This window comes from Haemorhous mexicanus, chromosome 2, assembly GCF_027477595.1.
Source record: "Haemorhous mexicanus isolate bHaeMex1 chromosome 2, bHaeMex1.pri, whole genome shotgun sequence".
Taxonomy (NCBI): Eukaryota; Metazoa; Chordata; class Aves; order Passeriformes; family Fringillidae; genus Haemorhous; species Haemorhous mexicanus.
In genome coordinates, this window is record NC_082342.1 from 96,840,967 (window position 1) to 96,855,822 (window position 14,856).

The 14,856-nt window shown below is 42.3% G+C and overlaps 1 protein-coding gene and 1 long non-coding RNA gene across 5 annotated transcripts in view; one reads left to right on the plus strand and one right to left on the minus strand.

The window, feature by feature from the left end:
- ATP11A (ATPase phospholipid transporting 11A) overlaps positions 1-12,101 on the minus strand; it is a 118,101-nt gene extending 106,000 nt beyond the window's left edge. For all 4 annotated transcript variants that reach the window (XM_059839669.1, XM_059839672.1, XM_059839671.1 and 1 more), the window contains exon 1: positions 11,969-12,101. In XM_059839669.1, coding sequence (XP_059695652.1) covers positions 11,969-12,007 — 39 coding nt within the window. In that variant the 5' untranslated portion in view covers positions 12,008-12,101. The remainder of the gene's footprint in view (positions 1-11,968) is intronic.
- A 1,256-nt stretch (positions 12,102-13,357) lies between these two features.
- LOC132324303 (uncharacterized) lies at positions 13,358-14,037 on the plus strand. The gene is made up of 2 exons (XR_009485566.1): positions 13,358-13,607; positions 13,695-14,037. It is a non-coding gene; the product is annotated as an uncharacterized LOC132324303 (long non-coding RNA).
- Positions 14,038-14,856: the final 819 nt, after the last annotated feature.

Consider the following 14,856-nt stretch of genomic DNA (forward strand, 5'->3'; position numbering starts at 1 on the left):
CCTGCTACTGCTTCACCCATTTCAGCTTCAAACCCAGAGGAACAGAGCTGCCTCTCCAGGAATGCACCCACACACAGTCACTGCCCAGCGGTTTGTCACTCAGCAAAGTGAAACAGATGTCTCTATGAACGAGCCAACAGCACATCCCAAGAGGAAAAAAAAGCACAGACCTGTGTGTGCAGCCAGAGTCCCTTCTGTCAGCTCTTGCAAGGCTCCAGGAGCTATAAGCCACTGCCTCAGCTTGCTTAATGCTTCTGCTTTGGTCTTTTCCACATACTGCAGGAAACTGAAGGAAAGTCCAGATCACACCTTTAATCAATTTAGGAAGAACTGACAAGATGCAGCTGCCTGCAGCCAGCAGCCCCACAAACATGCTTTTTCACTCCTGACTGACCTAAGTGCCCAGTGCCAGGTGGGAAGCTCCCTGTGCTCCAGCCCACAGGGCTGGAAAGACCACATTCCTCCCTTTCCACTCCACACCTCCGAGACATAACTATGAATTTGACAGTGCAGTAGCACTTTTTCCCTTTATCATAGGCTGTCCAAGATCAGCTGCAAGCCACATAACCAAGCAGCTGCTATTCTGCAGCAAGAAATATTTATTATAAGCAGAATTAAGCGGTCTGACTGCGGGCAGAGGGAGAAAACAAGAAAAGCCAATGCCACTATAGCCTCAGCTCTCTTCATAGAGAGCAAGCAGGCACAGCTTCCCAAGGATATCTCCTGGGAATCACAGCGAGGAACCTCAGAGAAACAGAAGACAATTCTTATGTCTAGTCTCTGCTCCTGTTGTTTTCGCACATGTGGAATGCGTATGGAGGATCACCTGAAGTAGTCTGTTAATTGGATTCTGCTGAGGATTGTTTTGTTTCCCTGGCCAATCACTCAAAGCTGTGTCCTGGCTGTCTTGAGACAGTCACGAGTTTTCTTTAGTATAGTACAGTATCTCTTTAATATAGTATAATGTAATATAATATAGTTTAAAACAGCAATTTTTCAGCATTCTGAATCAATGGAGTCAGATGCCAATCATTCCCTACATCAGGGGCACCCTGTTTTTACCATATGCCACTGCCTTACTAGCCTTAGAAGTCTGCAAGTATTTGCAGTTCTCTCAATAACTCAACTATTACCACAACTCAAGCAAATTTTGTTTGGCTTTTGTCACCATTTTCAACACTTACGGGAACAAATGCCTGTGTAAAAGCATTATTATTTTCATCTTAAAATACCTTAGAGCTTGCAAGAAAATAGCAAAGGAATACTGATATTTTAATTCCACATGCCCAGCAGAAATCTAGCCTCAAGTAATTTTTTTAAAAACTTCTTTTAGATATATGCTGCCATAAAAGGTCTTTAAACAAGTTACAGTAAATATCACTAACAGAGTAAAAATGCTCAAGGTAACTTCTTCACTTCTTAGGAAGAAAGTCAGAGGCTTAAGAACCTTCCCTTAAGACAAAAAGACAAGCCTTTTAAATTTGAGACCTCCTGGGCTCAAAGAGGCAGGAGATGCAAAACCACAATCCAGACTGCCCTTTATTAACATGTCTTTATACCTGCCTGTGTTCACTGTGCACTGCTTCACAAAAGCATGTGAAGCTCTCCTATTGCTTCTGTGTCATTACAGCCAACGAGTATGGAAACATAACCTCCTTATGTCAGAGAAAAGCTTACAGCATCAAGAAGTCAACATATTCATATTCATGAATCAGCTTAAAGCAATCATGCCATTCTGGGCTAAGCAGAGAGCTTTTTCCCATTTTTCTCTTCATTTCTTCTCTCTTAGTGCCAATACACAGGCACCTCCTACCAAATTAGGCCATCTGGTCACTTGACAGCTGTAAATAGCAAGCAGTCGGTTAACATTGTTCAGGAGATTAACAATACCACAGCATTTGCAGGTGAAGTTACAAAAACCCTGAGCATTAGTTTTGTGCTGTCTTTTTGGTTTTTTTAATCTTAGAAGGTGAAAGAATTGTGTAGTTGTGCCAAATAAATGTCACTAAACAATTTTTTTTATCTTTAGCCCACCTGCTCCCATCCTCCCCACTATGGTATTAACAACCAACCATATATTCAATTAGCTATGTATCTGATGTACCAACAATATAGAAAGAGCTTAAAGTCAAAAATAAAGGGGATTTGTTTAGAACTCTTAAAACTGCTTGTTTAAGGTAGTCAGGAATTGAAAATCTGATAAAAATACTAAATATTCTTTAAAAAGAAACAGTATAAGACATTTTAAAATCTATATACTGGATTTTAAACATTAAATGAAGTTGATAATATTTTTTGTACTTAAGGTTACTTTTTTATTCTTTTTTTTCTTGGCCTAGGTGAGCAAAAAATTTGATTTATCAGAGTTAAGCTTTCCCAAGTTCATACTGATGGTGAGGAGACTAGAATATGAAAGATTAAGGTAACTCTGAACATTATTGTTACTGTTAGTGTAATTCCACTGGACAAAAAAAAAAAATCAAAGAAAAAGGAACTACACAATTTAATAGAGAGATGTTTACAGCTGTTCTGTAACACACACAACACACCAATAAACAACAGCATGTCAGTGTATTCTGTGTTTACAGAAAAAGTGTTGAGTATTAAACTAAAGGACTAACATTGATCTATCACAATCTGCTCAGAGTGTAAGGAGTCTTTTCAACCAAAGCAAAACCTCTAGCCTGAACTTCCTTACATTACACTTCTGCAAATATCAGCATAAAAGTTTATTTTTTTAGCCATGACTCAGTCAATAAACTGTTTTAAGCCTACATGTACAGTAACCTCTTTCATACATATTGTATTTCACATAATAAAAGAGTGTATATCTACATAGGCCCATTTTATAGTAAGATTAAAAGGAAGCCTGCTTTTTAAGAACTTTCACGCAGTTAAATTTTAAATAATGTCTTCCCCCTCTGAAAAAGTATTCACTGAATAAGTAGATGTCAAACTCCCCAACAAGGTTTCCTCCACATTCCCAAAATTCATCCAGCAACTCTGGCATGCCCTCTATTATTATAGCCTCAAGCCCAAGCCATAGGCAAAGACACCAGATACATTTCAACAGAACCCAATTCTCCTTGAAGTGAGCTTTGGGATCCCAGAGCCAAACATTCCTCTCATTCCTGAACCATGGATAATGCCAGCCTGGAAAATTACACTTTATTCCACTCACAGTCACCTCAAGAATAAGACCAAGTAAAGAGACTTCAGCTTTTTCTCTACAACCCTTCTTCAGCTACATTACCAACCCAAAAAATAGGATTAGATTTGAGTCTCTAGTGTTCTGCAGGAAATAAACCTAAAGAACCTTTGAGTTTCCATAACCTACCTACAACTATTATTAATGAAATTAAGACTACAAGTGCAATTTCTCAGAGGCAAGTGTCATTCAACTACCTTCTTTGTAGCTTCACAGGATACTATCCATGCTTCATGGAAGGCAACCAGTTCCATCATTTACAGTATAAAATTGCAAGCCAACCTTCTCAAAAATACACACAGACATTTTTCCTTCACATTAATCCTTATACTGTCTTAGGCACATCATATATGTTCCAGTAACAGTAGCATTTTTCAGTTTTATTTTCTAATGACCTCTTGACAAATGTAGAAGTTTCTTGCTAGCCATCAAATGCCACTGCTGATTCAGATTCATCTCAAGAGATGCTACTTACAATGAATATAACTAGCATAAATAATTTCTGCAAACAGCTCATTAATAGGACTTTGAAAAGAAGTGAAGCAATATGTAAAATGCTAAGCATGAACTGCAAGTTACTAATGCAATTCAGATAACAAAAAAATCCATTTTGTTTCATCAGCATGTCTACTCCACAGTGTAAATTCGAAGCATCAGAGACAAAAAAACCTACTGGGCAAACAGCTCAGTATTCCTTCCCTCTCTCCAGTCCATCCATACAATTATCTCCAGACAAGTACTTCATACACAAGGTTTGTTTTCTGCATACAATATTTTGATTATTAACATTAATTTTGCAAAACTTTAATGGCACATCAGCAGATGTTCTTTTCAGAGGATTTCACAACATCCCATCTTAATGGTGAAGCAGAGGAAGAGCCTAATTGTCCTTAATCCTCTATTCAAAATAGGTTAGATGAAATCCTCTTTGGACTGAAGCAAAGAGATTAGTGAGTGTCACCAGGAAAAAGAAACACTATTCCCCCCTCACCATGGCCCGTATCTAGATGAGCTTAATGATTAATGAAGGAAACAGATTCTCCTGTTTCAAAAAGGGAAATTAGTCTACAGAGGAGAGCAAAAAGAAAAGAAAAAATGTTTCTATGACATCTCCAAATAGTTAAGCTTCCATGCTAGTAGTAACAACACAGATGACATAAATAAGAAGCACACCAAAACACACTTTCCCAGTATGCCTCAGTAATCAGAAAAGAGCTCATATGAAGACCCTTTTTTTTTAATACCAATATACATCTGTATCCCTGGTAAATCTTGGCATACTTTTTGACATTGCTAAAAGAATAGCACATGATTTAAGGAAGCACATGTAAACCCATCTGCACATGAATGCATATAAATGCAGATGGAGAAATAAAGAGGGAAATAGGTGGTATCATGAGAAGCAATGCAGAACACTTAGGTAACAAGAAAAAAACCAACCCCAAAACAGTCATTACAAGCTTGTGTTCACACCCAGTTTTCTTCCAGTGACACAGTAATTTTGTTACCTGGAAGCATTAAACTACCCTCACAGGAAAGGTGGACGATGCTCTCATCCCTGTCCCAAGGAAGGCTGAATGCACATAGAAATTAACATCAGGAAGCAGAAAGATGTCTAAGCGATTTATCATTTATCTTCTGTGATCTTCCAAACAAAAAAACTACTGGGCCACCAGCCCATCTCCTCAGTCTTCGAGAACAATCCAAGCTAGGCTGCCAGTTTCTTCCTAAAAAAAGGGCATTTTTTTAATATAGTAACAAACATTCAATACTTTCAAAATTAAAATCAAAATTAAATTGGAAAAAAAAAAAACAAATGAAACACTTTTAATGTCGACTCAAGAGTCTGTGCCACAGGCTTCTCATTACTGAGAGGGAAGAAAAACAGCTTGTGTACATATGATATAGAGTAAGAATCCCTGGTTTGCCTTGTCTACCTGCAGCTGTTGCCATGGTAATTAGAGCAGAGAAGATAATAGCATTCCAGTGTCATTTTACTTCACAGATCAGGATGAACTTCTGCTGAAAAGTCCCTCAACTATAAAATAATACATTATCCTGTGTAATGGTAAGCCACTTGAATACGCAGAATTATTCTGGAAAAAAATATCTGTCTAAAAGACTTCTAGGTGCAGAGGTACAATATTTTGCTCAAACAACAACAACAACAACAAAAGCCCAACAAAAACCTAAAGAAAAAATCCAGTAAAGTTGAATCCAGTTGCATAACAGGTTCTAAAACATCTGCTCAGTCTTCTCTGCGACAGTTTTCTCTTGTTTCTGCTCCCTGACACACCTGCACATGACATGCAGCAGGTATCCCACAGTAAATCCTGCTGGAGCACCTCAGAAAACACAATAGATTTCTAGTCACGCTAAAACCTAGTTAAATGGACTAAGTTTTATTATGCCACCTCAACACCACAAAGAGTAGCCAGCCATGGTATTTGTGGAATACTTCACTTGTCAGCCCAGTCATTGTTTTCTGAGTGCTCTATGACCACTACTGTAGGACAGAAGAAAAACAATCAATGAGAAATGGTGATCAGAGATGTTAAGCTATAAACATGCTATGTGGTACTGGGTCCTCTTCCATTCCCAAAAATAATTCTCAAAAGGCTTCCTGCTTGCAGAACTGATACTCAGTGGTGCTTGAGAAAGCACATAAAAGCAGAATATTCAACTTTTTTTAAGCAAAACAACATGTTATCAAGAGACAAAAGCAACAAAAGAACTATACAGTTCTCATCTCAGGATTTTTGATGCTAAGAAAAGATCAAAACTTCTTGATCTATTTAAAGTCACTGAAACAGTTCTACAATTTAGATGCTCCAAAAGCAATGTTTTCCACTGTCATAGAACATCTGATGAGTGCAGATGAGTAATATTTTGTAGTCAATAGCAACCAGCATGTAATATGTACACTGACTTCCTGTAAGTTAACTGTTTTACATATGCAATGCCCTATTTTCATTTGTTTATTCTCAAAAGAAAAAGGAAATTATGTTTTTCTTGCGTAAATTAGTTAACTGATGGAGTTGGGGAGAGGGGAAAAAACAAAGCTCATGCAATTCTCTATGTTTATTGCTCTTCAGCAATAAATAACTGATGGGGGAAAGGAGGGAAGGGAGACTATATGGGCACTTTTTGAGCATCAGATAATACTGAGATATGTTTAGAGTACATTACAAGCCAGAATGAACACAAGACTCACTACCAGTGTGAAGAGCAAAATTTGCAGGAGTGCTAAATTCTGTCAGCTACATTCACCAAAATTAAACCTAAGTAAAGCTTTGAAACTGTGCCCTTTTTAAATAAATTGCTGAAAAGTCAGCAGGAAACACTCCATACAGATAACCACCCCCCAAAAAATAGGAGAAAAAGGCAATTAGGCAAATAACAAAGCAATAGTGCTTAGGGAAACAAATTCAAAAGTTACTTGTGCTGTTGGATGCCCTCTGTTGAACCTTCCACAGCAGGAAGAACTGGAACCTGCAGTGAAGCAGAGCTGAGAGATGGGAAACATCTCAAGTTTCAAAAAAACATTGTGACAGACAGACTTGCACAAGAGATAACAAAAATGAATTACATACCAGGAATAGACACAAACCCTTAAGAGGTGCAAGTTACTAATTGCTGACCCACAAATACCTATATAGATCTACAGAGAGCATCTTTTGTACACTCAACACAGCCAGCAGACAAAGTCTGTCATATAAATGAGTTAATATATAGCTTAAAACAGCTTCAGATTTTGTCAAATCATATCTCTGAACTTAGAAACAGAACATAACAATGCTTTTGACTTACTTGCCTAGGAAGAAAACTGTTTAACAGGAATGTTGACTAAGAAACAGCACCAGTTTAATACTCATCTGCAGGACTGCAAAGGAGGCTGAATAAATTCAGAAGCAAAAGCAATAACCAAACACCCTCAAATGAGTTAACTAAATTTAGACTAAAAACAATAGGTGATCTGAAACACTTGACAAATGGATTGTGCTTTAAGACACAAATAACTATAAAGCACCAAGGCTTACAATTTCACCAACTTTCCAGTCAAAGCAGTTATCAACCTCTACTTCAAAGTTAGATAAAAATAAATAAATAAACTCAAGTTCAATATTAATTTATATCAACTATGACTACATATACAAGTAAAATACTTAGGAAAACTAATTAGAAAACAATTTTAGAATTATAATGCCAATCAAAAGCAACAAAATCATCTAAGTCAATGACAAAAAGTCACAGGCTATCATGAAACTTAGTTAAGAACTTGCTAAAAATCCCTACCACAACTTCCTGGTTAGGCTAGCCAAATGTCTTTTCAAACTACGATTAAAGTTGACCCACTTCTACAAAAGTGAAAAATAGAGCATCCATTTGTAAACTCAATTTATTCCAGCCTCCCAAAAAAAGAGATTTTTTGCACAGCTAATAGGCCAGCAGCTCCCCAGAGACCAAAGCTGTAGTAAATCATTGCTCCTTCTGGAAACACGTCTTACCTGCTACTACCTTCATTTAGAGATACTTACACAAGTAACAAATACTTAAGATCCAGATTTGTAATCCTAAAGTAACAGGAGAACCTGAAAGAGGAGAAGCAGTAAAGTAGCAAGATCTCTAAATATACTACGTAACACAGGCAAAACTCGTCAGTAATACAGACCTCTGACCCAGTAGCGTTACCGTACAACCTAAAGCCATCAACCTGGGCAGGAGCTTTGTGTCCAGGGACAGCTGTCTTACAAATACAGAACAGACTGTCACCACAGGCAGCAAGATGTTCAGCAACCATTTAGTGTCCAAACAGGCATATGCTGAAGAGCAACATCTTCCCAGATTGCCCAGATACAGTCAAATCAACGATACTCAGGAATATCCAAATCCATGTTCAGCCATGAACAGCTACAAAAGACATATGCCCATGTTTAAGCAGTGTTCATTTGGTGAAAGATGTCACCAAAACCTTTTTAAACATTATTAACCAACTTTTGACTGCGATGGGGACAGACTGGAGAAGTCATATCACCACCAAAAATAAGTGATCAGAGAAAATAAAAGCAGCTGCATTAACACAGGCAGAACAGATCACCTAATGATATCCACAGTGTCCCAAATAATTTAACTACATAACAGAAGCTAATCTTGTATGGAGGCAGTTTTAATTGCCATCATATGTTTGTTTTTTCCTCTAAATAGTGTACTGCTTAATATTAAGCTAACAAGTTTCTCTTGTTACTAAGCAGGTTCTGCATGACACTTCCAGGATACCCCATGCTAATTCTGTATTCTCTGTGCAGCTGCCCTCCCTGGGGTAGCACACATCCTCTGGGGAATCCAGGGAGAAGACAGAGAAGCATTTTGTCTGACTCAAAAGCAACATCTATAAAAAAGGTTCTATTTTTATAGAGTATGTGACAAAGGGTATAGTCCCACCTAGTAATGGTCATACTACCCACACACAGCCATTACTTTCATTATTTGGGAAATAATTTTTTGATGTCAAAATTTATCTTATAGATCTTATTGTAGAAGACTTATTCAGTTCCCATGATTCCATGCAGAAGCAAAGCTGTATATTAGGGTGCTTCTATTTTGTTACTTAAATATGCCTCTAATACAGATCATACACATTCTAAAGCAGTAAAATATACAGATTAACCTCAATATACATAAATAAGAAAATTACAATGCTGCTTATCAGCTTCCAAAGGATTTGGAATACTGAACTTCATGTCAGCTGTGCTGCAGTGAAACAAACACTTTTTCCATAACAAAGTTATTTTTCACCATCAGTCTTGTAAATTGAGTATGGCTGCAGTCATGGTTACAGGAAGCAAGAGGTGAAGTGAAAAGAACCCAAAATCTGCAGGATGATCTTAAGAGCAAAATAAAACAAAGTAAATTTAAAAATTTACTAAGATAAAGACAACTCCCTCTGTCCTTCTAAGAGACTACAACATCTCCTGGTGAAGAGATAGGAAGTACAGTATGACTAGCATGCTGAACATATATTTTATTCAACCCACATCTCTAAACTCTTCAATGCCTCGAAGATATAAAGAGGTCACTCACTGCAGGTAAAACAGCAAATATTTGAAAATGCTAACCAGGAAGCTGACAGCATCCAGTCATTGCTATTCTTCCAGAGGGCCTTAGAAATATATGCACTGATTTTGCACTGCTTCAGGACAGAAACTGTCCAGTAAAGGAAAGAGAAAGATGAGGGAACTTGCCAACCACAACAAGCCCTCTAGTATTTAGCTTATACCTTTATGTCCTACAACAAACAGGACTGAGAAAGAAAAGTAGTGACACAGAACTATTATAAACCATCCCATTAGCAGTCTCCATTAGTACATCACATCCCAACTGTTTGTTTTCTCAAGATTGTACCATAAGAGCTCCCAGCTAACCTGGCACCTCCAGATGCAGCAGCCAAAGTTTCCAGCATAATCCAGAGACCAGTCTTTCTCTAGGAAGGACCTGAAGCTGAACAAGTCCAGGAGACTTGCAGAACAAAAATTCATAGTTCCAAGACACTGATTATGAAACAGTTTTTGTACTGATTTTAACTAAAGCCAAGTTTGAGCTTAGTTTGGAATAAACACAAGCTGTAACTGTCCACTCCAGCTCTCCCACAGAAGGGTCGCTGCCTTGTCTCCCTTATTAAAAGCAGTCTGGAATGTGGCAAGCACATCTACATCTGTGTGCCTGGCTGGTGCACACGGAGCTTTGGAGCGATGCGCCTGACATGTACATCTGCTACTCATGCAGAGCAGTCAGTTTCAGGCCCAGCAGTCAAACTAGTACTTTTCATTTTCACTGCTGTAGATGTACAAAAGTAGTTGAACCATGGAGATACAGAAGAGAAACAGACAAGAAAAACCATGCAACACAAACATAAGGTTGCCAGACCTCAACGGTCTTACTGAAATGAACACAAATTTTCTTACAGCACCTTCTCCTTAAAATTACCTTTCCGTGGAAGAAAGTTAAGACACTGAGCAAAAGCAAAATAACAAGAAGCAACAGGTGAAAATATACGAGGCACCATGGACCATCCTAGGCAACTACCTAGGCATAGCCTGTCGGCATACACACAATACAGAAGGTAGTGTGACCTAGGCAATAGGAAGCCTTCTTTACATGGAATATACTAATGTTTCATTTATCTCTTAGACTGCTGCCTTAGTCTCATCAGCAGCGCAGGAGGGTGGTGACAGTCCACAACTCAAGAGCTCAAGCCTCTTAGTTTCAACATACTGTCTTCTCATGGATCTTTACTGCAGCCGCTCTCAAGCCCACTTCCTTCACATTTGATGCTTAAGCCTACCTTGGAAGAGGTCACCAACAATGCTATGCACAAGAGATTTAACAGTGTGCTTGCTCTGTGCATAATGGCCACACCATTTGTACAGGCTCCAGATGTGAGCAAAGACAAAGGAAGAAATCTTAAACTAAATCCAACAGTTAGATCAGCACTGACAGAGCTCTACACCCAAAGTGATCCTACCTCTTTACAAAGAGACTTCACCACAACTAAGCTGGTCTTTGCATCCACAGACACCATTCTCTTATACCTCATTATTATTGTTGCTACACATTATTTGGAGTACTCTTTTTGTTTTCTTAGGACCACTTTCTAAAGATCCCTACACACATAGCTGTTTTTAACGCTCACATCTCTACTCATCTCACATATATCCTACTGTAAACTAGGAAAAAAAAGAGGAACAATTTTCATCTCTGCTGCTTTTCTTCATTTATACTTCAAAAAGACAGACTTCGGCCAGTATTAGGTGGACACAGCTCTTGGCACACACAAAACTAAGTGTACTTACTCTAAGTGAGAAAACTTGAGTGCTCTGACCAAGGCAAAAGTACTTCCTGAATAGGGAGAAAGCTATTTGTATTTAAAAATTCCTATTATCTGCTCCTTATCTTTTAAAAATTACCTCTATGTCCAAAAGCAGAAATTGGCCATGCCCTAGTACTGGTGGTCCCCATGCCTTGAACAACCCCACACATACAGGCATCTTGCTAATCTACTTAAACCATTATCCTGAGCATTTATTAGAGGTTCCATGGAACTGGAGCTGCACTCAGTGACGCACCTCAGCCTACACTTGGACCCCACTTTAATGCGCTGCCCAGTTGCTCTCTCGGGCGATGTGGATGGGTTTTCACACGCTGACCAACAAGCCACATCTACCTTCTTTCCCCGGAGCACTCTCAAGTCTGGCGTGTTTGAATCTTACTATGCACACCTACAAAAACTTGGGACCGTTCCGACCTTTCGTCAGTACACTTAAATTGGACAATTCCCCCCCCCAAAAAAAAAAAAAGTCGTTTGACTGAAACAATATAGGGAAGAGGAAGGTAACAAACAAACCGAAAGCAAACATATTTTAAAAAAAAAGCAGCTGGAGAGCTGGAGGTTTTATTTGCTCTGCCGACTACGTATCGCAGTACACTGTGAATTACAGTGCTCTGAACTCAGGTCAAGCCGCTGAGGTTCAGCGAAGGACAGTCCCGTGGGGCGGGCGGGCTGCAGGGAGCGCACGGCACCCGGTGCCGCCGCAGCTGCATCCCCGCTTGCACCGGGCATCACGTGCGGCGGCCCCGAGGCTCCCCGGCCGCCGAGCCGGTCACGGGACCGCCCAACTCCTGACCGAGCCCTTCCTGCGAGCCCGGGGCCACGGCGGGGGTTGCCCCCCGCGCCCGGGATCGAGCGGCACCGGCGGTACTCACGTATCGGCTCACGAGGGTCCGCAGGAGGCTGCAATCCATGGCGGGCGGGCGGCTCAGGACCGCGCCGCCGGGCGCTCGCCGGTGCCGCCGGTGCCGCCGGGCTCCCTGGCTCTCCTCCTCACTTGCCACATGCAGAGAGCCGCGCTCGCCCCGCCGGACCCGCTGCGACGCCGGCCCGGCGCTCGCTGCCGTCCCCCGGCTATGCCATGTGCTCGCCGCCGCCGCTGCGGCGCGTCGCCCCGCGGCCCCGCATGCCCCCCGTCGCCGCCGCCGCCGCCACTACAGTCCCGCCGAGGGCAGGCGGTGGGGACTGCGCTGCCGGGAAGGCGCTCGCGCACCCTCTCCCGCCCCCGCCCGCTGTGCTCTGCCCGCCGCGCGCGCCGCCCAGGGCTTTATCCGGCGGGCGGGGCCGGGGCAGCCCCCGCGCCGCTCCCCCCGCCCTTCCCCGGTCCTGGCGCGCGCGCGCGGGCCCGCCCGGTACCGGCCCGGCCCCCGCCCGGCGCGCGCCGCTCTGATCTCGCCGGGCGGCCCCGGCGGCGCGCACGTCACGCGCGGCGGGCACGCGCGCGCCGGCGGCCGTGCCCGCTCCCCGTCCCGTCCGTCCCGTCCCGCGCGAGGCTCCCGGAGCAGCCGGTACCGGCTCCCGGAGCAGCCGGTACCGGCTCCCGGCGGGGGGAGGCGGGAAACCTGCCCGTGCCTGGGAATGGGCTGGGAATACTGGGGTGAGCCAGTGCATTGTACTCGGAGCACTGGAGGGAGTGAAACTGGGCGGGAAGGGAAAACACTGGGAGAAGCCAGAGAGTAGTATTGGATGCGTTGGGAGAGAACTGGGAGCGCTGGTGGAGAGCCGGGGAGTGGCACTGGGGTAGTGGGAGTGGAGCTGGGGGCACTGAGGGTAGCCACGAAGCGATACTGGAAGAACTGGGATGGCATGAGAGCACGGAGTGGAAGCCAGGAATGATGCTGGGAGTGAACTGGGAACCCTAAGGGGAGTTAGTGAATGATGCTGGCAGTACTCGTAACTGTAGAATGGATTGGGATGGATTGGAAGGGACCTTAAAGATGGATCTCATTCCAACCCCCTCCCGCTATGGGCACGGGGACCATGGGGTGGAGCCGGGGAACGTTGCTGGGGGCACTAGGGCGAGCCAGGAAGTGATACTGGGAGTACTGGGAGGAAACTGGGAGCAATGGAGGGAGACAGTGAATGATACTGGGCGGACACGCTGAGCAGCGACAGCAGTGCCCGTGGGTGCTCCCCGCGCCCCGCCCTCACCTGCGCCGCTCCGGGCGGGAGGGAGCGGCCGCCGCGCCCTTCCGGGGCGGGGGTGCCCGCGGCTGGACGGCGCCGACCCCCGCCCGCCCCGGCGCTTTCCGGGAACGCTGCCCCGCCGTGCCTCCTTCCACCCGGCCGCGGGACGGGCTGCCAGGAGTGCTGCGGGCCGAGCTGTGCTGGAGGCGAGCTCCGCTCCGCCCGGCCCGGCGGCAGCGCTGGGGCGCAGCACGGCGGGGAGCCCGGCGCGGACGGACGGGACCGACCCCGCTTGCAGAGCGCGGCAGGAACGGAGTAGGAAACCTCTGTGCGGTGACAAGCCCCAACATCACAGCCCTACTAAGCCCGCAAACTACTCGGTGATAGGTAAAGAGAGAAGCAGAACTCGGCAAAAAATGCGCACAAAGAAGAAGTAGAAGCGTATCATTATTCCCTTTTTTTTTTTTTTCCTAGATGCCTAAGACAACACCTTTTAGGTATTTAGGCCTCAGTTAGCTGCAGCTGTTGTTTTTTCATGCCATTCATACCGAGGAACTCACTCAAGTTTGCAAGAATTTTGTACTCAGTCTCAGATTACGACTTCATATAAAATGAAGGCTCTAAACCAAATACTTTCTCAAAAATTAATTTAAACTTATTAATTTTATAAAAGTCAATCTTTTACTAAAAAAGTCGACTTTAACAAAATCAGAATTGTATGCTTATGAAAATCTATTCCCTTCTTTGGCAGCAATCATATAAGTTGTCCCTTATTGTCTAGTTCATGGCTAAAACAATAAAATTTCTGCTTATTTTGGCTTTTGTTTTGTCACAATTACATAGCTCTGTAGACACCATCAGATATTCTACCACAAAGAACACACAAATTTCTAGTACAACGAACATGCAGAAAAAAATAGAAATTGAACTATTTGAGATCATTACATAAATACTAACAGAAAGAACATATGACTGTTTCTTTACAGGTCACCTTTAATGTAGGTGCATTTTATAAATTCAGCAGTTTTTATTGCTGGTTAGATTGCAAAATGTATAATTTAATGCACACTAAGTACACTGTGGTCAAGCTAATGTTGCTGTTCAAACTCTAAAGGATGTTGGTCTAAACCCCAATTTTCATCTTGGCTATGACCAATAATTTATATTCATTTTGCAGCACCTCCCATTTTCATGCTCCTATTTATAGACCTAACACTTCTGTGACATAGGTTTCTGTTCTTTCATTTCAGCTTCAAGAAATCATCACTGAAATTGAAAGGTGAAAATAAAAAAAAATCCATGAAATAACAGGAGTTTTTTTCTCAAAATCAGCAATTCTGCATGAATTAACACAAAACTTCTTTATTTTCTCTTTATTTACAAGAACAGTTACATATTAAAATAATACTATGTGTGCATGTCATCAGTCTTCAGGAAACTAGTTCATTACCAAGAAAATACTACAGAAGAATTTCATGAACATAAAGTGATAGTTTGAGATAGTTACAGATTGCAAAGCTGTAACAGAAAATTGTTGTTTCCTTTGCTTTTTAGCATCCCTCTCTGTCTAGCTATTCCAATTTCAAAGACCTTACGGAATATTCATATTTTGTTATATTTTTTCAAGTTATTTAGC